At 44.5% G+C, this 24,431-nt stretch overlaps 2 protein-coding genes across 5 annotated transcripts in view; one reads left to right on the forward strand and one right to left on the reverse strand.

The window, feature by feature from the left end:
• The window catches only part of cog4 (component of oligomeric golgi complex 4), a 43,026-nt gene extending 23,169 nt beyond the window's left edge, over nucleotides 1-19,857 (forward strand). Inside the window, exons 11-19 of the mRNA XM_052028154.1 lie at nucleotides 1,128-1,294; nucleotides 3,566-3,731; nucleotides 5,960-6,022; nucleotides 7,432-7,548; nucleotides 10,128-10,220; nucleotides 11,541-11,624; nucleotides 13,508-13,609; nucleotides 16,764-16,892; nucleotides 18,639-19,857. Coding sequence (XP_051884114.1) covers nucleotides 1,128-1,294; nucleotides 3,566-3,731; nucleotides 5,960-6,022; nucleotides 7,432-7,548; nucleotides 10,128-10,220; nucleotides 11,541-11,624; nucleotides 13,508-13,609; nucleotides 16,764-16,892; nucleotides 18,639-18,773 — 1,056 coding nt within the window. The 3' untranslated portion in view covers nucleotides 18,774-19,857. The remainder of the gene's footprint in view (nucleotides 1-1,127; nucleotides 1,295-3,565; nucleotides 3,732-5,959; nucleotides 6,023-7,431; nucleotides 7,549-10,127; nucleotides 10,221-11,540; nucleotides 11,625-13,507; nucleotides 13,610-16,763; nucleotides 16,893-18,638) is intronic.
• Nucleotides 19,858-23,885: 4,028 nt separating this feature from the next.
• LOC127577349 (L-fucose kinase) overlaps nucleotides 23,886-24,431 on the reverse strand; it is a 245,635-nt gene continuing 245,089 nt past the window's right edge. For all 4 annotated transcript variants that reach the window (XM_052028477.1, XM_052028478.1, XM_052028479.1 and 1 more), the window contains one exon: nucleotides 23,886-24,302. In XM_052028477.1, the coding sequence (XP_051884437.1) occupies nucleotides 24,198-24,302 (105 nt within the window). In that variant the 3' untranslated portion in view covers nucleotides 23,886-24,197. The remainder of the gene's footprint in view (nucleotides 24,303-24,431) is intronic.

Raw genomic sequence — 24,431 nt, forward strand, 5'->3', positions numbered from 1 at the left:
ATTGTTGTAAAATGCCAATCGTGTTGCAAAATGCCCTCTTGTATCTCCTCTTGTATCCATCGGTGAAAATCATGGATTCTTCTATCAGCAGACACATTGGTACTTGTTTACATGGTGAATGTTAACGGTGGGTTCTTTGTACAGAAGGGCTCCCAGAGATGTGATGTGGATCCTCACGCCATGGCCCAAAACCCAACTGATTCACAAGTGTGATTTTTTTTTGAAGAAAACTTGCTCTCCTTAACTAGTTTGGTCCGTATGTGACTTCAGTCAGACACCATTGTGGATGTCTCTTAACTAGTCTTAGGGTTATTATAGAGGATGCACAATAAATGCTGGGCATCCTGAGAATGAATATCTAAGCATTGCTCTTGACTGTGCAGTTCTGGTGGCCATCCATTAGTTCAGGCTAGGGAAGGGGATTTGCCTCCTTACCTTCTGTTTTGTACCCTGGGACTCTGCTTGTCCAGAGCCTGGACAGGACTGGTTTTGTGAGACAGGGCAAGCTGGGGATGGACAGAGTTCAATTCGGACAGGCGAGTTGGGTGAACTTCAGCAAAATCACACAGCACAGGTTGGTGAACTGGAGTTGAGGGGACCAGAGGGTCCAAAACCTGGGCAGGAGCAAGGAATCTCAGCGGGAAGACTGATAGGTAGACAAGTTGGAGAATAATGCTGGATGGTCCATGGCAATGGGGCTGAATACCAGTTAAGTGACTAGTTTGGATATTTACTATCAGATACTTTTGAGACTTATTCTGCCACACATCTTGTTTCAATCCACATTTGTCTTGAACAGTAATCAGGATTCTGGCATTTTCCCATGCTTATTTATATTATTATTATGAGGTTAGAGCATCCAGAGACGGGGTGACTAATTTTGGTGTCTAACTACTGCTCTGCCTGGGATCATTCTCCATGGCAACGGAAACTTAGGTTTATAATGTAGGGAAGCCCACAAAGACGAACATTGATCCCGTGGGTGTTTGAAGACATGACTGGTTGAAGAGAACTGTGTTCAGAGGAAATTTTCACAGGCGGGGATAAATCAGAAATTGAATTTGGGACTTTCTTGATCGATGGATAAGTTTGCCCAGGCATTTAAAGGTTGAAATGTTTGATTGCAGGCTGTTGCAATGGACGTCTGTGAGAAGGGCCAGTTGACGTCCAGCATGGTGGATGATGTATTCTTCATTGTGAAGAAGAGCATTGGCCGTGCTCTGGCAAGCTCCAATATCGACTGCCTGTGTGCTATGATCAACCATTCCACCACTGTACTGGAGTCGGATTTCAGGTGACTAGGATGGATGTGACGGTGTGCCTCACCTGGTCCCTATTTTTCTTGGTGTTCCATTGCTGGAACTGCTCACTGGCTGCCACAGTGCATTAGTTGGTTGAAACTATCTCTTGCACTGCAGCTCTGCTGACCGCACTATCACTAATAAATCCACATGTCAGTCAGATCACTGCCAGACGTTCATTTGAGTTTGTTGTTGGCTCAGTGAGTTGAATGTCCTGCTCTGATCCACCTCTTCTTTTTGTATTCTCTCCCTTCAAACAGTTAAACTTTAAATATCTAGATTAGGAGTCACTGGATAGTATTCCTAATTTATCGCCTTATATTCTTTGGAACCCTATTAATGCACGCATTAATGGTTGAAGCTGATAAATTGCCCAACAAATTTTAAAAAAATGATTTTTCTCTGCATTTTTGGATCACACTTGGAGACATCTCACTCGTCATGGCTTTGTAGGTCATCTTTACTTATGTTTCAGTTTCACCTCCATTCCCAAATCCTGTTGTGCTATAGGGATTGAAAAGATGCCAGGTTGCATCCCCAGCCTTTGCTGAGTTACCTATTTTAAGACTTAGAGCGTTGACTGGGGCTAGGGTTACTGTCCAGTTATCTCTGCTGACATATGCATGTGGATGGGTGTGTGACAGGTAAGAACAGGTCAAAGTTTGGCTTTCATTTCTGCTCTGCTGAATAGCCTGACCCCGAAAGGCAGCCTTGGGACTATAAAGTATCTTGAAGCGGGTATTGGAGAATCTGACTGAAAGAAGGACATAAATTTTAAACTTAGCTGGACAGTAAACATAGAGATTTTCTGATTCCTTTCCATATTTTCAGAACATTCCACACCCTTTCAATAAAAGCTCGCTGTCAATTAAAACCTTTTACCTGCATCACAATCTTTACAATAAAGTTATATTACACCACTACTGTTTATGAGGGAATAAATTTGTCTGTGATCTGTCTGTTTCCTCCAATATCACAATGATGGCTCTGGATTTTCCTGCTTTATTCCAAATATGCGCTGATGTAATAAAAACAGAAAATGCTGCAAAGAACTTGAGTTGGGCAGCATCCATAGAAGGAGAAAGAGCTAATATTTCTGGTCAAAGAGCCTGTCGAAGGATCTTCAACCTGAAACATTAACTCTGTTCCTTTTTCCAGATGCTGCTTGACCTGCTGTTTCCAGCTTCTGTTTTTCTTTCAGATTTCCAGCATCTGTAGATTTTGTGTTTTTTAACATATATATACGTATATATATGCGGCACCATACATTGTTCCTTCACTTTACCTTGACAGCGTTGAAATAACAGGCTTACCACACTGTGTCCACTCAACCCACCCCCTTTCGCCAGAGCCAAAAATATAGACTTCTTCATTTTGTTTTCTCTCCCTTCAAACAGTTAAACTTTAATTATCAAGAATAGCTGTCACTGGATAGTATTGCTAATTTATTGCACCTTATTCCACCTTTCTCTGGAACTCGATTAATGTATCCGTCAATGGTTGAAGCTGCTAAATTACCCAACAGTAAAACAAAAAAAACCTTGATTTTTCTCTGGGTCACACTTGGAGACATCTCACTAGTCTTGGTTTTGTACCTCCATTTCCAAATCCTTAAAACATTTCTGGAGCTATTGCAGCTATCAGGATATGTTCTCAGTTTGTTTTCATTCCCTCACAGTAAATGGGATGAATACATTGTCTTGATGGACATATTCAACATAATTTCTCAAGTTGACAGATTAAAACATTGACACATAAGCACTTTCAACAATGGCTTGGTGGTCACTGCTAACTGCAACCGAGTGGTCTCTCGTAACCATGGTGGTCATGATAGCTGAGGAAGATCAAGTAAAATAAAGCTTTCCCTGAGCTACAAACACTCTGCTGGAAGAACTCAGCAAGTCAAGCAGCATCTGTGGGGTGGGGGGGGGAAGGAATTGTCGAAGTTTTGGGTCGAAACCTTGGATCTGACCTGATGCAGGGTTTCGACTCGACGTTGACAATTCCTTTTCTCCCACAGATGCTGCTCGACCTGCTGAGTTCTTCCAGCAGATTGTTTCTTGCTCCAGATTCCAGCGTCTACAGTCTCTTGTAAGTCTCTTTACCTGAGCTGGTTCTGTAATCGTCCAGGTCTTGGCAGCCTTTGTATAATGTGAGTTCATAGCCAGTCTTCACAACTGTTCTACTATGTATTGTAAAGTTACACAGCAGCTTTACGGCTGGTGATGCAGTGTGATATAATTCTGTCTCTTTCTGTTATGCAGGGAGGTGCTTTATAACAAGCTGCAAATGGGGTTCCCGGCTACAACCCTTCAGGATATACAGCGTGGTGTGACCAGTGCAGTGAACATCATGCATTCCAGCCTGCAGCAGGGCAAATTTGACACTAAGGGCATTGAAAGTACAGATGAAGCCAAGCAATCCTTTCTGGTATGTTTTTTTTGGTTTACCTCTTGTATTATGGATGATGTGTTGTGGCTTCATCTTCCCTAGTATGCCAATGTTGGGAAATCGGTGTGTGGCGAATGATCAGCAGGTCAGGTTACATCTGCAGAGAGAGAGAGAGAGAGAGAGGGAGAGAGAGAGAGAGAGAGAGAGAGAGAAGAGAGAGAATTAATGATATAAATTGGGCCTACATTTTCTGTTTTTGTTTCAGATTTCCAGCATCTGCGGTATTTTGCCTTTGGATTGTGTGGAAAATTATTGGCGTAACCCCACATCTCAAAGCTTCCTTGCTCACTGACCAAATTCAACTCTTTTTTTTAAAGTTGTTAATTTTATGCTTGAACGAAAGATGCTAGTGATGAGGAAAAAGGTGGTGTCCATTTTGTACTCCCAGTTCTAGAAGCAGGTATATCTAAACTTGCCAAGTAATATTGCTGTGACCTTTGTAATAATTCGCTTTGGCCACTGAACCCCCGTGGGGCCAGGATCCTATGCTACAGTGACTGCATTAGGCTCTTGATGGTATTCACTGATGCTGGTTGGTTAGAGCAATCTGCTTTTTCTCACACACTCAGTTTCTGCTTCAAATACTTCAAGTTGATAGCTACAGCACGGAAACAGGCTCTTCAGCCCAACTGGTCCCTGCTGACAAAGATACCACATCCAAGCTAGTCCCATTTGCCAGCGTTTGGCCCATAACCTTCTAAACCTTTCCGATCCATGTACCTGTCCAACTGTCTTTTAAAAGTTGTTGCGTCAACCACTTCCTCTGGCAGCTCATTCCACATAGTTACCACCCTTTGTGTAACAAGGAAAATCTTTCCCCTCTCACTTTAAACCGATGCCCTTGATTCCCCAATCCTGGGAAAAAGGCTGTATGCATTCACCCTATTTATGCCCCTCATGACTTTATACACCTCTATAAGATCACCCCTCAGTCTCCTATGCTTTAAGGGATAAAGTCCTAGCCTGTCCAACTTCTCCCTATAACTCAGGCCCACAAGTCCTGGTAACATCCTTGTAGATCTTTTCTGCACTCTGTAGTCTGTTATATGAAGAGTGAAGCTCATTTGGCTTGGTGTGTACAGACTGCCGGTATTGGTTTATCATTGCATTGATGTAGTACAGGTAAAAACAATAACAGTACAGAGTAAAGTGTCACAGCTACAGAGAAAGTGCAGTGCAATAAGGTGCAATGTCAGAACAAGGTAGATTGTGAGGTCAGAGTCCATCTCATTGTATAAGGGAACTGTTCAATAGTCTTATGACAGTGGGGTAGAAGCTGTCCTTAAGTCTGGTGGTACGTGCCCTCAGGCTCCTGTATCTTCTACCCGATGGAAGAGGAGAGAAGAGAGAATGTCCCGGGTGGGTGAGGTCTTTGATTGTTCTGGCTGCCACACCAAGACAACAAGAGGTAAAGACAGAGTCTGAGGAGGGGAGGCTGGTGTCTGTGCTGTGCTGTGTCCACAACTCTCTGCAGCTTCTTGCAGTCCTGGGCAGAGCAGTTGCCGTACCAAGCTGTGATACATCCAGATAGGATGCTTTCTATGGTGCATCGATAAAAGTTGGTGAGAGTCAAAGGGGACAAACCAAATTTCTTTAGCCTCCTGAGGAAGTAGAGGCACTGGTGAGCTTTCTTGGCTGTGGTTGTCTACGTGATTTGACCAGGACAGGCTTTTGGTGATGTTCACACCCAGGAACTTGAAGCTCTCAACCCTCTTGACCTCAGCACCATTGATGTAGCCAGGTGCATGTACACTGCCCCCTTTCCTGAAGTCAATGACCAGCTCTTTTGTTTTGTTGACATTGAGGGAAAGGTTGTTGTCATGACACTAAGCTCTCTATCTCCTTCCTGTACTCCGACTCATCACTGTTTGAGATATAGCCTACAACGGTGGTATCATCTGCAAACTTGTAGATCGAGTTAGAGCAGAATCTGGCCACACAGTCGTGAGTGTATAGGGAGTAGAGTAGAGGGCATTATCTCATTATCATCACATCGATTACCAGCTGGTGGTCCATGTTGAATTAACATATTTTCTGTAGGTAATGCAGAAGCCAGAGGCATACTTGCAGTGCCCTATCCAGAGTCTCAACCAATCCAAGGTCAACTTTCTGATCCGTTAGGGCGATCTGACTCTCGCACCTGCTGGTGTTGTAGATCTGTTATGTTTGGTTCTGTGCTGTTGACTGTATCATTTCTTCTCATTTAGGTGACTCTGAACAATGTGGAAATGTGCAGTGAAAATCTCCTGACCCTGAAAAAGAACCTGGAGGTACGAGAGAATTTATGAGGGCAGATGTGTTGCTGAGGATTAAGTTATTTTTGTTTTCCCTCTTTGCTGTGGAAGGTACTGACTGCTGTGGGTTACAATCCACAGGCAGACCCTCATCACAACTGAGTGCCCTTAATTAAACAATCATTATATTTTCAGAGACTATGTGAGCTGATTCACAATGAAATCCAATCCATTGCCACGCAACAGCTGGACACATGCTTCTGACCATTGGCACCTCTCCAGTACAGAGGACTGAGGCCAGACTAATTGTTCATACACTTGGATTTACAGCTTATAGACAGGGGTGCACCACTCGGTCATACTTGGCATCCCTTTGGGGGCAAGAAAAGAGGCAGGAAGGCAGCTTCAGGGCATGAGGGCTGTATAGTTTAGAAGATACAAGTATGAAATCCAGACCTCAATTGGCTTTCAAATGATTTCCTTCTCCCTCACAGTCCCCATGCCCAGCCAATTAAAATCCATTTAAAACCTATTTCTTGATGGTATTAAAAACAATAGTCTTATTTTTCCAGAACCATATGCTAGAAGTTTATAAGATTATGAGAGGCATAGATAGAGTAGATAGCCAGTATCTTTCTCCCAGGGTCAAAGTGTAATACTAGAGGACATGCATTTAAGGTGAGAGGGGGTAAGTTCAAAGGAGATATGTGGGGCAAGTGTTTTTACACAGAGTGTGGTGGGTGCCTGGAATGCACTGCCAGGGCTGGTGGTGGAGGCAGATACGGTAGAGGCGGTTAAGAGTCTCTTAGGCACACGAATGTGCAGAGAATGGAGGGATGTGGATGTTGTGTAGGCAGAAGGGATTAGTTTAGTCAGGCATTTAATTACTAGTTTAATTAGTTCAGCACAACATTGTGGGCTGAAGGGGCTGTTCCTGTGTTCTACTGTTCTATGTTCTATATATAAAATAAATAATTTTATTAATATTAGTCTCAAGGCTAGGCTTATTACAAAATTTGTCAAAGACCTTTGAGATTTTTAGACATGTACTTGTGAGAGTGTCTCACAAGGGCTACATCATCAGTAAAGGCTAGCATGGTACAATAAAAGTTGTCTGACCCAAGATAAAACCTGCACCCATCCCTATCAAGTGAACGTAATAGAATGTCCATAATGATACTAAATAAATTGGAGGGGGAAGTGGGTCTCCCTGCATCACTCCTCCTGTTAGGGATGGGCCCAGTTCTGGCCTTGCTGTTTTCAATAGAAGTTGTTGGATTCGCATAGCTGGGCTGCAGCATGGGCACAGTTCTGTTTTTGTGAGGTTTCTCCTTTTCTGAATGAACCTCCTCGTGTGGGGGAGTTCCAGGGGCAGTGTCAACATTCCACTGTCTCTGGGTGGAGGGTAACTACAAGAAATTGAAGTACAGTACGTTTCTTCACAGAGTGACTGTACCAAGCTGTTCAGCCAAGGACTGGGAGCGGAAATGGCACAAGCAAAGATTGACAGCTGCCTATCGGACCTGGCTGCGGTGTCCAACAAATTTAAGGACCTCCTGCAGGTGAGTTGCATGCTGACTGTCTGCTCCTGTTCTCTTTCCGCTGGAGCACGTCTTACTAAGGACTCCAGCTTCCTGTTGTGAAAATCTCCTGGCGCTACAAATCACAAACGTTTGGTACTGGGATCCTGCCATGGTAATTCTGGAAGTTGGTTGATGGTTTAAAATCAATTTTTACCACATCTATCTTCTGACAAATGCAGACCATAAGACAACAGGCCCATCAGTTTATGTGGGTGAAACCTATTACTGTCCTGCCTACCCAATAATGAAAACCTGTTAAAATCCTTAACCAGTTATGATGTCAGGACATAGAGCATGTGAGACCACCCAAATACCGGCAGCAGTAGCAAACCATAAAATGCCTGCCATAAATTTTTCTGCTTTTGGGGGAAGATAAAAGTAAAACCTAACTTGAAGTGTATAAAATATTGCACATCTCATAAGCTTGGATGTCAAACCGGGCTAGGACCTATTACAGTGAATGGTAGGGCCCTGGGGAGTGTTGTGGAACAGAGGGACCTGGGAGTACAGATGCATACTTTGCTGAAAGTGGCATCACAGGTAGAGAAGGTGGTGAAGAAGGCATTTGGCACGCTGGCCTTCATCAGTCAGGGCATTGAGTACAGGAGTTGGGACACTGTGTTGCAGTTGTACAAGATATTGGTGAGGCCGCACTCAGACTGTTGTGGACAGTTCTGGTCGCCCTGTTGCAGGAAAGACGTCATTAAGCCGGAGAGAGTGCAAAGAAGATTTGTGAGAATGTTGCCAAGACTCGAGGGCCTGAGTTATAGGGAGGGCTTGAGCAGGCGAGGCCTTTATTCCTTGGAACATAGGTGACTGAGGGGTGATCTTATAGAGGTGTATAAAATCATGAGGGGCATAGACAGGGTGAATGCGTACAGTATTTTTCCCAGAGAAAGGGAACCAAAAACTAGAGGGCATAGGTTAAGGTGAGAGGGGGAAGATTTAGAAGGGACCTGAGGGGCAACTTCTTCACAGAGGGTGGTGGGTGTGTGGAACGAGCTGCCAGAGGAAGTGGTTGAGGCAGGTACAACAACAACATTTAAAAGACATTCGGATGAGTACATGGATAGTCAAGGTTTGGAGGGATATGGACCTAACAAGGGCAAATGGGACTAAATTAGGTGGGTATCTTGGTTGGCAAGGATGAGTTGGATGTACTGTTTCCGTGCTGTATAACTCTATGACTCTAATTCATCAGTTTTCCATACTTTTAAATCAAATGAAATGTTTGAGGCACATTCTTTGCCTCAGTGTTGTCATTAAAAAGAGGAAACGGGTAGGAGAATCTTTTTCCCCCACTTGAATGTGAGCACATGTATGAACACTCCAAATAAATGACACTTGCACTGAGGTGCAGCCTTTTGTGACCCAGGGACATCCCAAAGTCTCTAACAACCAATGAATACCCCTGAAGTATTCCAATGTAAGAAACACAGCAAGCAGTTTTTCCCACAGTAAGGCTGGCGAAGCAGCGATGAAATAATGAGCTGATAATCGGTTTCATTGCAGAGATATTGAAGGTTTGAAGGTGGAATACAAAGTTAATGGCAGGATTCTTAGCAGTGTAGAGGAACAGAGGGATTTTGGGGGCCATATCCATAGATCCCTCAAAGTTGCCACACAAGTCAATAGGGTGGCTAAGAAGGTGTATGGTGTGCTGGCCTTCCATCAGTTGGGGGATTGAGTTCAAGAGCCGCGAGGTAATGTTGCAGCTCTACAAAACTGTGGTTAGACCACACTTATTGAGTTCTTGTCACCTCATTATAAGAAGGATGTGGAAGCTTTAGAGAGGGTGCAGAGGAGACTTACCAGGACGCTGCCTGGATTAGAGAGCATGTCTTATGAGGAAAGGTTGAGCAAGCTAGGGCTTTTCTCTTTGGAGCGGCGCAGAATGAGAGGCAACTTGACAAAGGTATATAAGATTATGAGGGGCACAGACAGAGTGGAAAGCCAGTACCTTTTCCCCAGGGCAGCAATGGCCAATACCAGAAGACATCAGTTTAAAGTCAGAGGAGGAAAGATTATGGGAGATGTCAGGTAGGTTATTTTTTACAGAGTGGTGGGTGCCTGGAACGCACTGCCAGGGGTGGTAGAGGCTGGTACAATAGGGACATTTAAAAGACTCTTAGGCACATGGAAGTAGGTAAAATGGAGGGTTACGGGCTGGGTAGGAGGGAAGGATTAGATTGATCAGGGAGTGGTTATTTATATAGGTTGGCACAACATCGTGGGCTGAAGGGCCCGCACTGTGCTGTACTGTTCTATGTAGATACTGGATAGGTGTGGGCTCCACTTGACATTTCTTTGGATAGATGGCACCTCCAACAGTGAGGTGTTCTCTCAGTACCACGTGCTCAAGAGTGGGACTTGAATGAGCCTTACCACTTGGCCAAAGTTGACTTTGGTACATGATCAGACACGCAGTTCTTCAGATGAAATGTTGGACCGTGGTCTTGCCCTGCAAAGGTTCTGTGACACAGTTGAAAAGTCCAGCAAGAATACATTTGCTGTTACAGCGCTCAGTCTACATTAACAGTTTGGATTTTGTCTTCCAGGAAGGCTTGGCAGAACTCAACGCCACAGCTATCAAACCACAGCTGAAGCCCTGGATAACCGGGTTCCTCTCCATCTCCCATAACATTGAAGAGGTAAGAGCAATTAATCTCATATGTTAACTCTCCATTGCAGTCATCTCTGAGCAAAGGTATTTGCCCAAGCCACCCTGCAGTGTAAATACATGCAGCCCTCAGAGTTAAGGTCGCATCATGTAGTTTGGGCCTGCTAATTGACTGGAGGTTGTTTGTTCTATGAACCTCCTCACCGACCTTAAAACCAAAATCTCGCTGTCACTTCTCCCAGCGTGTAAAAGTATCAGTCTACCACCTATAAGCATGATATTTTACTGCTTCATGTTCCAAACTTTATGCATCCAGCAATCTATTAATCCCTCACTGTTGGTGTTTAAAAAGTCTCTTCTTTATCTATTAGAGGCCATCATTCCACTCCATGTTACTGAATACCATTTGATCAAATGTAAAACCAATTCACCTCACTATTTATAATTCATGCAGCAGTGAAGTATCCTTGCTATCATTTCTGGATGCTCATATCATCATTGCTGTTGAAGTTAAGCCAGAGCGTTGCTTTTATTGCCATGGGATCTAAATTCTGGAACTCCCTATTTAACTGCACTGTGGGAAAACCCTCAGCAGGCTGGGCACAGTGATGCAGCTAGTAGAATCACTGCCTTGCAGTGCCAGAGACCCAGGTTCATTCCTGACAGTTGGGTGCTGCCTGTATGGAGTTTGCATTTTCTCTTTGTAACTGCGTGAGTTTCATTCCACGTCCCCAAAGACATGTGAGTTGGTAGGTTAATTGGCCACAGTAAATTGCCTGGACTGTGTAGGTGAGTGGTAGAATCCGGTGGGGGGGGGGGGGGGGGGTGCGGTGTTGATGAGGGATTAATGTAGGATCCATGTAAATGGGTAGCTGATGGTTGGCGTGGAGTTGGTGGGCCAAAGGGTTTGTTTCCATGCCGTATCTCTCTGGCTCTATGGACTGCAGCAGTTCAAGAAGGTGGCTCACCACCGCCACCAAGGACAATTAGGGATGGCTTTGCAAAGGTTGCAAAGTTCTCCTGCATCCAAAAGTTGAATAGTTAAAAATAATATTAACCAAGGTACTGCTATAACAGACAAAATCTCACAGAATGGACTTGACCTCAATTGCAGACGTTTCTTTCACGTACATAATGTCCAGGAATGTTCTGATACCAATCACTGATACTCTGGATTCCATGAATTTGCTGCAGAATATTCTGCAAAAGTGAGCCATAATGATAGGAAAGCAGGTCATTGAGCGTAGGGTGCTCACGCTTAGTCCTGAAGAATTATTTCAAAGAGAGTAAATTGCTGGGTATCCCAAGCTACAGTCTTTACTTCTGTTTAATTTACATGATTGTATTCCAGGAGGAGTTTAATGATTACGAGGCCAATGATCCCTGGGTCCAACAATTTATTCTCAACTTGGAGCAATTAATGGCAGAGTTCAAGGTGAGTGTGCAATGTTTGCTTCATGTCCCCAATGTGACATGACGTGCAGTTTCCCCAACCATTAAATCTAAAATTATGTACATGGAGCAGTAGTGGGGAATGTCAGTGGCTCTCTCACATTCCGTCCCAAAGATCTTAAGGCTTTGGAACTCTTTGCCTCCCTCCAGTCTTTCTGTTCCCATGGAGCATTTAGCCCTGCAAAATGCAAGGCTCTGAATTACTGTCCTCATTTACTTGTCTCTTATGTTTTTTTGCTATCCGTATGGCACTAGAGCACTAAAGCTCTGGATCCTTCACCTCTTTAAAAGACTGAACTAATTTTAGTTGGTAACTGGTCAGCAGTCCAGCTGAGTGGAAATAAAATACATGCTAGAGAGGGAGATGCCAGACTCCAGCACCTGGACTCTCTTGAGCAATGAACAATCTGCTGGAGGAACTTAGCGGGTCGAGCAGCATCTGTGAGGAGGAGGGGAATAGTTGATGCTTCGAGTCAAAACACCATCCGGACTAAGGGTAAAGAGGAGAGATAGCCAGTGTATGGCTGATTTACAACACCACTTTGCAATGGAACCTTAAGAGCTATTCTCCTTGTGTTTTTAGAGGCCATTTTTCTTCAGTGATGTGTGTAGGGCCGGTGGCTGGTCTTGTATCAACTCGCTCCTGGTGTTCAAGGAGTGGAAATATGAGATAAAGAGTGTGAGACTTGCTGTATTTGTGAGGTTACTGATGGGACGGGCCAAATGACTCAGTGGATGGGTCCTCTGCTTGGGGTGGAACTGGAGTACATGGACCACAGGCAGTCTGGGGTTTGGACACTGGTGTTGGCCATCTGGTGGTGGGAGGTCCTGAGGACCCTGGAACTGGCTTCAGTGTCCTTGGGTCATCCAGGATAAACTCATCCCTCGATTCCACTTCTGACTCTCACTTATAGATGTACGTGCGAGAGCAGGGAATGCAGGTGACATCTGGTTTCACTGGGACACCCTTCCCACTGCCGGATAGTCTGGTCACAGTGGGAAAGATGCAGGTGATCGGTACCATGGAAACGCATCCATGGACGAGTCAGTTATTTGAGGAGCAAGGAGATAAAGGAATGAAAATAGATCTAACTGCCACCTTGTGTGCTGACTCGCTGAAGTCCGTCTTTTTACTGATTATTTTTCAATATTTCTTGTAACGTGGGGAAACACTTTGAATTTAGCACCCATCCTGTGTTGCTAGAGAAACAAAGGACTGCAGATGCTGGAATCTAGATGAAAAACACAATGATGCTGGAGGAACTCAGCAGGCCGGGCAGCATTGGTGGAGAAAAGCAGGCGGTCAACGTTTCGGGTCAGGACAATTCTTCTTGAGTCCTGAAGAAGGCTCCTCACCCGAAACGTTAACCACCTGCTTTTCTTCATGGATGCTGCCTGGCCTGCTGAGTTGTGTTTTTCATTCCTGTGTTGGTTCCATTTGTAGTTTTTGTTTCAGACTTTTACTGTTCATTTGTTCTCCCTCAAGCAGTGTGGTGATGCAGCAGTTAGTGTCTAAGCTCCAGGATCACTTATTCATTCCTGACCTCAGGTGCTACCTCGGGTTTCCTCCGGATGCTGTGGATTCCTCCCACATCTGGTAGGTTAACTGGCCACTGGAAATTATCCCTTAGTCGAGTTAGTGTAGGTTAATGGCAAAAAGAATCAAATGTTGATGGGCATATGTGAAAGAGAAGTTGTTGCTGGGAGAGAGGGAAATGGGATTGATGGAATTGTTCCCCTGGGAGTTGGCCTGGACCCAATGGGTTGATGGTCTTTTTTCTTTGTTGTTACAGGTAAATAGCAAGGTAGGATGTGGCGTGGCTGGAAGAGAGTAATCAGTCCTGTCCATACTCTTGTGTTCTGCAGGTTGGATTGTCCCAAGTGATCTACGATAACCTCACCAGTCTGATGACCAGCCTGATCGCAATTGAACTGGAGAAGGTGGTTCTCAAGTCCGTGTTCAGTCGGGTATGAGCAAAATAAGTCCTCGAGTATGTTGGCAATCTTCGCCCCTTTGGATCCATCTTTGTCCCCCTTCGCTTCTTGGTTCCATCCACCAACTTCACACACAGGTTAACCCCAACCCCCCCCCCACCAAAATCTGGTTCCAACTGTCCATCACCTCTCTCCTAATGAATCCCATTCCTCCACTGGTAGGCTTTGTGTTCCTGCGATCTCCCTCCAGTAACCGTCTCCTGTCTCCACACTCCCCTGTCCCCACCTTGCTCCATCAGGTTTTTTTAATCCCTTCTTCCTCTCTCTGTCCGCCTCTGTCTATCATTCACCTGCCACTGTCTCCCAACTCCACCCCCACTCACCTCCCTTACCTGGCACTACCTGCCTGTCATCTTAAACCCCTCAGTCCACCAATCACCTTGGAATCCCTTCTCATCACTCCCCCTTCTCCTCTTTACACCGTCCATCTCGCATCTCCACTGTCAGTCCTGGTGCAGGGTTTCGACCCGAAACGTCGACAGTTCCTTTCCTCCCACAGATGCTGCTCGACCCGCTGAGTTCCTCCATCAGACTGCTTGTTGTTATGGATCAGCCATGATTTGAATGAATGGTCTACTATTATAAAGTTGGTATTATTCCAGACCTGATGCATGGTCTGTGCGGAATGAGCTGATGTTAGTGCGATTGAAGGAAGGCACGGTGTTTGACATCTGCATTCCTGGAGGGGAAACTCTTGTGTTCCTAGTCCACTCACTTACCTGGGTCCATGCTGGAGGATGGAGTATGCAGATATTGACCAGGGAGGAAGGGATAAATCAAGTGATCGCAGGGCAGTTAGTTGAACTTCGGCGCCTGGCAAATAATTACATTCAATGGTTTTTTGACTGGCATGGGCACAATGGGCTGAACAGCCTTCTATTGTGTGGGAGTCCTAGGGCAGGATTCCCTAAAGGTTAACTTGCAGGTTGAGTTGGTAGTAAGGAAGGCAAATTTCAAGAGAACTGGAATATAAAAGCAAGGATGTAATGCTGAGGCTTTATAAAGTGTTGGTCAGACCACATTTGGAGTATTGTGAGCAGTTTTGGGCCCCATGTCTAAGCAAGGATGTGCTGGCATTGGAGAGGGTCCAGAGGAGGTTTACGAGAATAATCCCGGGAATGAAAGGGTTAATGTATGAGGAGTGTTTGATGTCTCTGGGCCTGTACTCGGTGGAGTTTAGAAGGATGAGGGGGAATCTCATTGAAACCTACCGAATATTGAAAGGCCTGGATAGTGGATGTGGAGAGGATGTTTCCAGTAGTGGGAGGGAGAGTCTCAGACCAGAGGGCACAGCCTCAGAATAGAAGGACAACCCTTTAGAACAGAGATGAGGACGAATTTCTTGAGCCAGAGGGTGGTGAATCTGTGGAATTCATTGCTACAGATGGCTGTGGAGGCCAAGTCACTGGGTGTATTTAAAGCGGAGGTTGATAGGTTCTTGATCAGTAAGGGCGTCAAAGGTTACGAGGAGAAGGCAGGAAGGAGAATGGGGTTGAGGGAGAAAAATAAATCAGCCGTGATTGAATGATGGAGCAGACTCGATGGGCCGAATGGCCTGATTCTGCTCCTATGTCTTATGGTAAATTTTCTTTGATCCTCTGAGGAGGAAGGTCAATAGGTGAACACATATATCTACATAGGAACTGCAGGATGTACTCAAGTACTGAGTATAAAATGTTAGTTAAATTTACTGCTCTTTTGACTTAAATCGTATTCTCTGCTATTCTTTTACACGTTGGAACTGATTTAATGTCTTCCGCCTAAGTGACTTTGCAGAATGAATACCACCTTCCACTTTATTTTGTAATCATTTTCTTCTCCAAGGTACTGACTTTCAACGGACATCAGGTGTCCTCCGGTCCATTCCCTCACTCTACTAGTTTCTACCTGTTCTGATTCTACATTATAAACATATCTGTAGCACCACAGAACATGATGGAGGGTGACCTCTGTGTGCAGATGATACTTTCTGTTCACAACGACTGCGTGATGGTCACTTCAACAATGCATCTGCTCTTGTTAGATTGACGAGGATGAGGTCAAGTAGGTTTATTTCCCGTATTGGTTCGCTCACTTCTTACCATAGGCCCAATCCGACAGATACGTCCTTCAGAGCTCCATCAGTAGTGGTGCGACAAAGCCACACAACAAAGTCTCCCACGCAGTGTACATTCTGTGCCCTTGCTACTTTCAGTGCTTCCAGGTGTTGTTCCACGTGGAAGGGCACTGATTCGTCATTTGAGGGAGGACAGTAGGTGGTAATCAGGAGGCAGTTTTCTAGTACATGTTTGACTTGATGCTGTGAAACTTCAGGGGGCCTGAAGCCAGTGTTGGCAACTCCCAGTGCACTCCCTCCCACTGCTCTACCACTGTAACGCCACCTCTGGTGGATCTGCCCTGCCAGTGGTTCAGGACGTTCCGAGGGATTGTGATGGACGGGTCTGGCACACTGTAAGATGTGGTTCTGTGAATACGTCTGTGTTGGGTTGTTACCTGACAAGTCTGTAGGACAACTGTCCTAATTTGGGCACGAGTCCCCCGACGCTTGTGAGGCTAAACCTTGTGAGGTTGGCAGGTCTGGGAGAAACTTCACTGTGCCTGAACTCAGTGCCTACATGGATGCCGAGTGGTCTGTTTGGTTTTATCCTTTGTCAGATTTGATGCAGCAGTTTGACAGAAATGGCTTGCTGGGCCATTTCAGAAGGTAGTTATTGTTGTGGTTTTGGAGACACCCATCGGGAAGACTGAGTGAGACGGCAGATTTCTAGATGGGTTTTCACATCAGTCTGGTCTTCATTGTTAAGCCTAGTTTTTAAAAAAAAAATTTCAGAATATTAACTGGCTTTAATTTCCACAGCTGCCCTGGTGGGATCTGAACTGACTGTTAATCCAGCCTCTGCATTACTAGTCTGTAACCACTGCATCACCACTATTCCCAATGCATTTGCAAATAAGGCTGTATGATCAAGGAATGAGGACTCAATTATTTCAATAACCATGGGTTGAACAAAGGACGTATCTTTTAAGTTTCATCTACCCGATGGGGTTGCCTACCTTTATAAATATCCTCTCGTTTTTGAAACCCAGCTTCACGCTCTCGCCTGACTTTTTTGTTGGTATTCCTCAGCTTGGTGGGTTGCAGTTTGACAAGGAGCTCCGTTCGCTAGTGGCTTACCTGACGTCAGTGATCACCTGGACCATCCGAGACAAGTTTGCCCGTCTGTCTCAGATGGCAACGATACTGAATTTGGAACGGGTGAGTGTGTTGTGTGAGATTCAGTAAGCGGACTGGGAGCAGGCTCAGATGTAGTATCTTTCATGATCTCAGGACATCCCCAAAACCCTTATAGATGTTGAAGTACTTCTGAAGTGCAGTCATGGAATTGGGGATAACATATTCACATGGAGAAGGGAATGGTTAAAGGGCAGATCACACAATGGGTTATTTCAGGGTGGCAGGTTTCCTATTGCATTGGGTTTCCTAGTGGGATCAATACTGAGTTCTCTGCTGTTCACAGTTTAGACGGATGGATATGGTGTTAGGTTAGTGGAAAACTCGGTTGTAAGGATACAGAGACCATGCAAAGATTGGCAAAGTTTAAAAGGATGACGGGTGATCTTATTGAAACATATAAACTCCCTAGAGGGTAAGATGGGGTATGTTATGTATGCACGGAGCAAGAGCGACAACGGTGCGGTAGAATAAATATCTTTACTGATTCATATTAACCAAAATAAAGAAACTGAGCAACTTAAGTTGTAGATCAATGAGAAGGTCAACAGAGACCTAAAAGCGTGCAAGTCCCCGAAGTCCTGCACCAAAAGTGATGTTCCAGGCTTAGGAAGTGTCGTCACTCCACCGAGCGATTGACCTGCAGGTGCATGCTTGCGTACTTGCCGTGTCGTGCCGTCAATCCGCTGGGTGGTCAATGGCCTGTGTGTGCACATTCACTGCATTCTCCGTACAGTTCGTCCGTACAGTTCGTCCATACAGTTCAGGGTAGATGCCAAGCTGTTTTTAATAGTGGGAGAGTCTTAAATCGGGGCAGTTACAGGATAAGTGGACGGTCATTTTAAACTAAGGTGTGTAGTGACACAGTGCACTGGAAAATGATGGTAGGTCCATTATTAAGGGGAATGGGACTGGTAGGGTTACTCTCCTGGGAGCTGGCATGGACCTGATGGTCTCCTTTGCTACAGGTAAAAGACAGAAAAACACAGTGGTACAACAGTGTTGCACAGGAACCACAGAATCCACCCGAGAGGTCAATTGGCCTCATAAACAGGCACCATTCCCATCTTGGGCTGTTGATTTCTCAATTTCAGCAACTTGTCCCTCTGGTGACATTCGCTGACTTTTGCGGGACCCTACTCCACATTGCCATCATCATGTTGGAAAGAAAAAGTCCTTTCTTTAATCATGCACGAGACTTGTGGATGATCTACTTGTCTCCTAACCTAAACACCTGACTATGGGTATATGTTTCATTATCTTAACAGTCTGAGTTTCATTGGATTTTTTTCCCCCAGTAATTATTTCCATGTTTCATTCCTTCATGACTTGGCCCCCTCAAGCCTGAAATCCTGGCCATTCCTCCCTTTCTCAAGCGCTGGGACCTTTTTGATAATGAAAACTGCATGTCATGTTCCAGAACTGGCCTCCTCGTTGGTGGGGTTAATGTCTGTTTAATTTGCTTTGAATTTCTGTCCAAAACTCCCTCAGTGTCCCACTGGACAAAATGCCTCTCACTGACCAGATGTTTCGAGGTGTATTCAATTACTACTTCCAAAATCTCTCAGTCAGTCTCTGACACTGGAGATCCTTTCAGTTGGAGCACGTCCATTTCCTATTCTCTCACGTCCACTATCACATTAATAGCCATCTTTAGTATCTCAGTGCAGTTATCAAAAAAAACATACAACTTAGTTGTAATGTGTTCCAGATATTAGAATAAAGTGTGGATTTGCAGTAAATGTCTCCTCTTGTTTTCTGTGCCTCCAGGTCACTGAGATCTTGGATTACTGGGGCCAAAACTCTGGGCCATTAACCTGGCGTCTCACACCCGCCGAGGTGCGTCAGGTACTTGCCCTGCGGAACGACTTCCGCAGTGAGGACATCAAGAGGCTTCGCTTGTAGACTCAGCCCCTGGACAGTCTTTATAGAATTGCTTGGGCAGTAAGACACAGACCCTCCTATCTCCAGGTAGTGGAAGCTGAGCCTCATCAATATGCATTGAAAATGGCTCCCACATATTTCTTCCCTTGATAGGAGGTTCATTGTGCATTATTTCACAGACTCCTTGAATGTGTCAGCTTCAGTGCTTCTGGGAGGGTTCTACGACCATGCACTTCCATACTCTGCTATGGAAATAAAGGGGGTTACTCCACAATACCTGCACTTTGCACTACAGGTTTTGCTTTAAGTTGCAGCTAATAAGAGAGTTGGTTTGCTTTCCGAGTATGATTCCCACACTATTCAGAGCAGCCTGTTACTTTGCTGAGTTTTCAGACTGATCCCGCCCTGGGGCATGTGACACTGTCTGATCTTGTCTGGATTAACAGAAGGACTCCATCCAAAGTGAACACGTGACTATCCAGCTCCTGGATACTGTTCAGTGAATCCTGTTGGAAAACGTAGGTGTGGGTTAAGTGCCTGAAGGTAATGACTTGTCTGGTAGTGGTGGGAGAGCCTGCCAGTACCCAATGTGGGTGAAGTACCAGAGATCAGAGTGCAGCTTGGAATGAGTCCATTTCTGGAGTGGGACTTGAGCCCACCACCTCAAGAGATCAGAGTGGTGTTTCGCCATGGTTAATTCACAACTCAGTCCAATTATACTAATGGTTACAACAGGCAAGCTATTATCTGCAGAGCTGTCTGACATTGAGAGAACTGTATTTAACTCTTAAATGCCAGGCACAGATGAAGCCAGGTACAAATGCATTAACTTGGGTTATTTAACAACTTGTGTGATGACATGTTGAACATGATCACGGTGATCAGCATTGAGCGGGCCCGCACTGTGTGGGCATACTATTCAATGTGAATTATTTCAGAATTAACTGGAAAATGACTGCAAAGATTCGGGTTGGAAAATATCCATGGAGAGAATTTGATGGCATTGACTGTAAATGTTGACTCAAGGCTTTTCACTGTAACTCTTGTTATACCCAACCACTACAGCAATGGTGAGGTGCACCATTAAATAAGGGCATTAAAATCACTGTTTTTGAAGATGTTTTATTCCACCTCGAGCTGTGCGGAAATGGTACCTCACTGTTCAGCTGCCCAAAGCAGTGCTTTAAGCAATGGGTAAAACAAAACTAATATACTGCAGTTGATGGAGGTCGTGAAATAAAAACAGAAAATGCCAGAGAAACTCAAGTCATTGGCCTGAAGCAAATAACTCCTTCCACTGACATTATGTGTCCCTCATTTTGTTTTCATTATCCTTCTAATGTTGTGATGTGTATATTAGTGTCAAACAAATTCCCTGCCATTGAAAATTAACTATTATTTGAGTAGAGTTTTATTCTGGCAGATTTTTTAAAAATGTTAAAATTAATGTTTCTTGACTTAATAGAATGTTTTTCGGTGCCTGATTTGACATTGAATTCAACTACTGTACTTCTAGCTCAGTCCTTGTGGTTACTTTAGTTAATCTGATTCATTATTTGCTCTCTTCCTTCACATTTCCTGCCTCTGAAGTGATTTACTTCAGTTTGGCATTAATATTGCTTGTTTTATGACCTCATGATAGAGGTAATTGAACGTTTGGTACTGCAGTATGGGTTAGTTTGTGTGTCTGTTATAACTATCAAACACTATTATTGCTCTTAAATTATGGCTACTAAAGATACAAGCACTTAATGTTCTGTAATTCATCTTTTAACGGCAAGTTCTGGGCCATAGTGGTTGCTGTCTTCTGTCAGTGTCTTAGTAACTTAATTTAACAAATATCACACAATTTCAGCTCACTGAATAAATGCTAAGCCCTCTTATACAGAATATCTTGTGTTTGCTGACCACTTGTTACTGTTAGAATTGAATTTGCTGCTTATGTATTTCAACCTTGTAAGTGTATGTCAGACTGTAAATTAGCCCCATTTTAAGAACTGATTGAGCAGCAATTGAGGTCGAGGGAGATGTACAGGAGCTGGGGGTTGTGCAGCACCCACTTGGTCAAACATTCACGCAGTAGTGGTTGTACAAAATTCATAGAATCACAAAACACTGGAAGAGGTTGTCTGGTTTGTCATGCGCATGATTGGTCTGTAAAAGAGCTGCCCACTTTGTCCTGTTCCCCAGATCATTCTCACAATGATCCCTTTGGAATCATTGTCCTTTCTTCAGCAGAAGGATTTCAGGACTTGTACGGGAACATTGGATCAGGTGTGTAGATTGAGATATGGAAAGTCGGAAGAAGATCAGGATGGGAATAACTGAACAGCTTCAAAGGCCCATTGGAGAAAGACAAGGATCAAGGTAGGTAGCAGTGAGTCCACCGTCCTAGGTACAGAAGAGGATATGAATCTCTCCTTGGCTTTGACATGGCAAAGACAGAGCTTACATAGCCAGCTGAGCCTGGTCATAGACGTGATCAGATTGAGATAGCCAGTGTGAACTTGTTGCAGAAAGAAAAAGGAGTGAGTGAAAGGAGAGAGAGTCAAGGTGAAGGAGAAACCACAAGTGACAGTTTTTCTAGACTTGAACCACGTACAATTTTGAAGGAAGCTGTGGGGCTGCTGCGTCTGTCAGAGGAATGAAAACTACGTCATGTTCTCAGGGTAAGGGGGAAATCATGGAGTTGGGTGAAATACTTTCACTCAGAGGGTTGTGGATCTTCAGAGATCGCAACCTTGTAGACTATGAAGGTACAGTTGTTGAATATGTTTAAAATGAAGATAACAGTGGCAAAGCAGGGATGTGAGAATAGATGGACGAAACAGTGTTGAAAATAGCCACTAACTGAAAGCAGGAGCAAGCTTGAGGGGTAAATCACCCGCCCTGCTCCTATTCCATCAATTCTAATGTTAGTAACTGTTAAGAAGTGTGATTTCTTCCTCTGAAGTCTGCATTAAGCTATTGCTGTGAATGACTAAGTCTGGAGATCAAATATACTGATGATGTGTTGGCAGTAGCCATTGTAGGTTGGAAATGGTGGTAGTTTCTTTGTTACTGGTTATCAATCGACACGGAATCATCAATATTTAAACAGGATGTGGATTTTTCATTGTTGCAATGTTGTGTTAATGTCAAAACAAAGGAGGCCATTTGGCCCATTGTGCCCTGTCTATCCCTGTCTAGGGCAATCCAATATAAATCACAGTAATTTAAAGTCAAAAAGACTGCAGAAGCTACAAAACTGAAATAAAAAGCAGAAAATACCGGAAACACTCAATAGGTCCAGCAGCAACGTTTCAGGTTGAAGACCCTCCATTGGAACTGGATAAGACACAAAGCAAGTGGGTGATAAAGGGACAGGACAAAGGGAATATCTGAGGGTGAGGGCAGGCCCATCCAGCTGGTCCCTATGTTTATGGGGTGTTTGCTTAATGAAAGCAGTTAAAGAAAGCAAAGGAACAGGTTAAAGCCTTGAAATGCAGGTCAGAGCCGCTGCTGAAACCCAAAAACAAAAGGAGAGCGGTGGAAATGTCCGGCAGATCAGGCAGTGTCTTTGGAGAGAGAAAAGCTGAGTTACTTTTACAGCAGAACCGGGCACTTCTGAAAAGGTGAGTTATCTGAAATCATTGACTTCAATATTGAGTCTGAAGGGCGAACCCTGCCGGGAGACAAGATTTACTGCTGCTCCTCACACTTGCTTTGGGTTTTGTTGTAACGTGTTAGGAGGCCATGGATGGGTCAGAGTGGGATGGAGAATTAAAGTGACAGGCAATGGGAAGCTCATGGTGGTTGTGCAGATTCAATGGATCCATCATCATTGAGGACGGGGATGTTTATGGAGCCCCCTGCTCTCGTTGGGTAATTAATTGTCCACCGCCATTCGTGACTAGATGTGGTAGAACCGCAGGTCTTCAATCTGATCTGTTGGATGCAAGACCACTTTGCTCTGTCTATTGCATATTTTTGATATTTAACATGCATGTTGTAGTCCTGCATTACAGCTCCTCCTGACTGGTGCCCGGCCGGTTTTTAGGTATGCCGACTGCTGCTCTTGCTTTTCTGACTCTTCAGGAAACCAGGTTAATTCCTGTCTTAAAGCAAAGGTAGAGTGAGGAATATGCCAGGCTGAGGTTAAAGATTGAGCTCCACAGCATCTCATGTCCAGGTTTGAGCTGCCACATCTGTCTGTCCTATTTAGCGGATTTGTAATGTCACACAGCACAACGCAGTGTGTCCTCAGTGTGATGATATGATTTTGCCTCCACGAGGACTCCGCAGTGGTCACATACTAATGCTATCGTTGACAGATACATCTATCACTGATAGACTGACGAGGTACGTTTTTTCAGCCTGCTGGTTCACTCAGTACATGCCAGAGACCCAGTCTGGCAACTCTATCCTTCAGGGCTTGGCCAGCGGTGGTGCCAGCAAGGCATTTTTGGCGATGGGCATTGAAGTCTCCCACCCAAACTATACTCCGTCCTTGTTATATTCAGTGCATTTTCCAAGTATTGTTCAACGTGGAGGACCACTGGTTCCTCAACTTAGAGAGGATGGTTGCGTCTGACTAAAGATTGCCCATGTTTGACTTGATGCCATGAGATCTTGAGGTCTGGGGTCGATGAAGACGCTGAGGGCTAGTCCTCCCTTCCTCCTGTAAAGCACTGTGCCACCATCTCTGGTGGGACAAGCGACACCCAGGGATTGTGATGGAGGACTCTACCACCATTGTACAGTACAATTCTATAAATCAGTATAACTGCTGATAAATCTGTGTGACACCTCTCCCAGTTTGGACACCAATCCTCAGATGTTTGTAAGGAAGACTTTGCAAGGTTGACTGTGTCTGGATTTGGAATCTGGGTCATCTGTCTGGTTTTATTCTTTCTGCTTGAACGTAGCAGTAGTGGTACAAGTGAATGGTTAGTAATGCTGCTCCGGGGGTGTTTGAGTCAACTACAGGGGGTGGCTCTGGAGTTACAGACCAGGCAAGGATGGCAGATGGGTTTTTACAACAATCCAATAGTTTCAATGCTCATTATCATTGAGACCAGCTTTTTTTCCCCCCTGATAACAATAACAAGAAAGTATTTATTCTAGACCCTCTCAACAAGGAATGGGATTAAAGGACCTTGCAGTGCCCCTTCAGGGCTCTAACCCTGAAGTATGAATCGTTACAAACCACTCAAACTTCATTTGTTTCATCACGTCACCTGTATTCTAGAAAAATACTTACATCAGGTTAACTTCTGATGTGTGAGGCAGATAGAGGAAAGTTCTGATTAGTGTGTCATAATCAAAGTGAACTATACAAACAAAAATTACTAACACGGATGTCTTGAACTACTCAAATACCAATACCAATAAATGTAATCAGGTCCATCAATATTTTCAGTGATTTTCCTTAGTTCTTGATAGAACAAAGTCTGTTTTGGTTGGTCAGGTAATCAGTGTGAGACTTGGGTGTCCCTCTGGTCCAGTCAGGCACACGGTGAGTCCAGTCTCATCAACCTCCACCTCATGGACGCTGAAGTTCCCCAAACCCTGCGGGAAGGACAGAATTCACAGCCGTTAACAATCTAGCCTCGATCTTCCCGCCAATGGACTAGTGAGCTCCCTGTATGTTTCCAGCTTGGGTAAGATAGGGAGTCTGCCACATTTTGAAACTTGGGT

Source organism: Pristis pectinata, chromosome 13 (assembly GCF_009764475.1).
Source record: "Pristis pectinata isolate sPriPec2 chromosome 13, sPriPec2.1.pri, whole genome shotgun sequence".
Classification (NCBI taxonomy): domain Eukaryota; kingdom Metazoa; phylum Chordata; class Chondrichthyes; order Rhinopristiformes; family Pristidae; genus Pristis; species Pristis pectinata.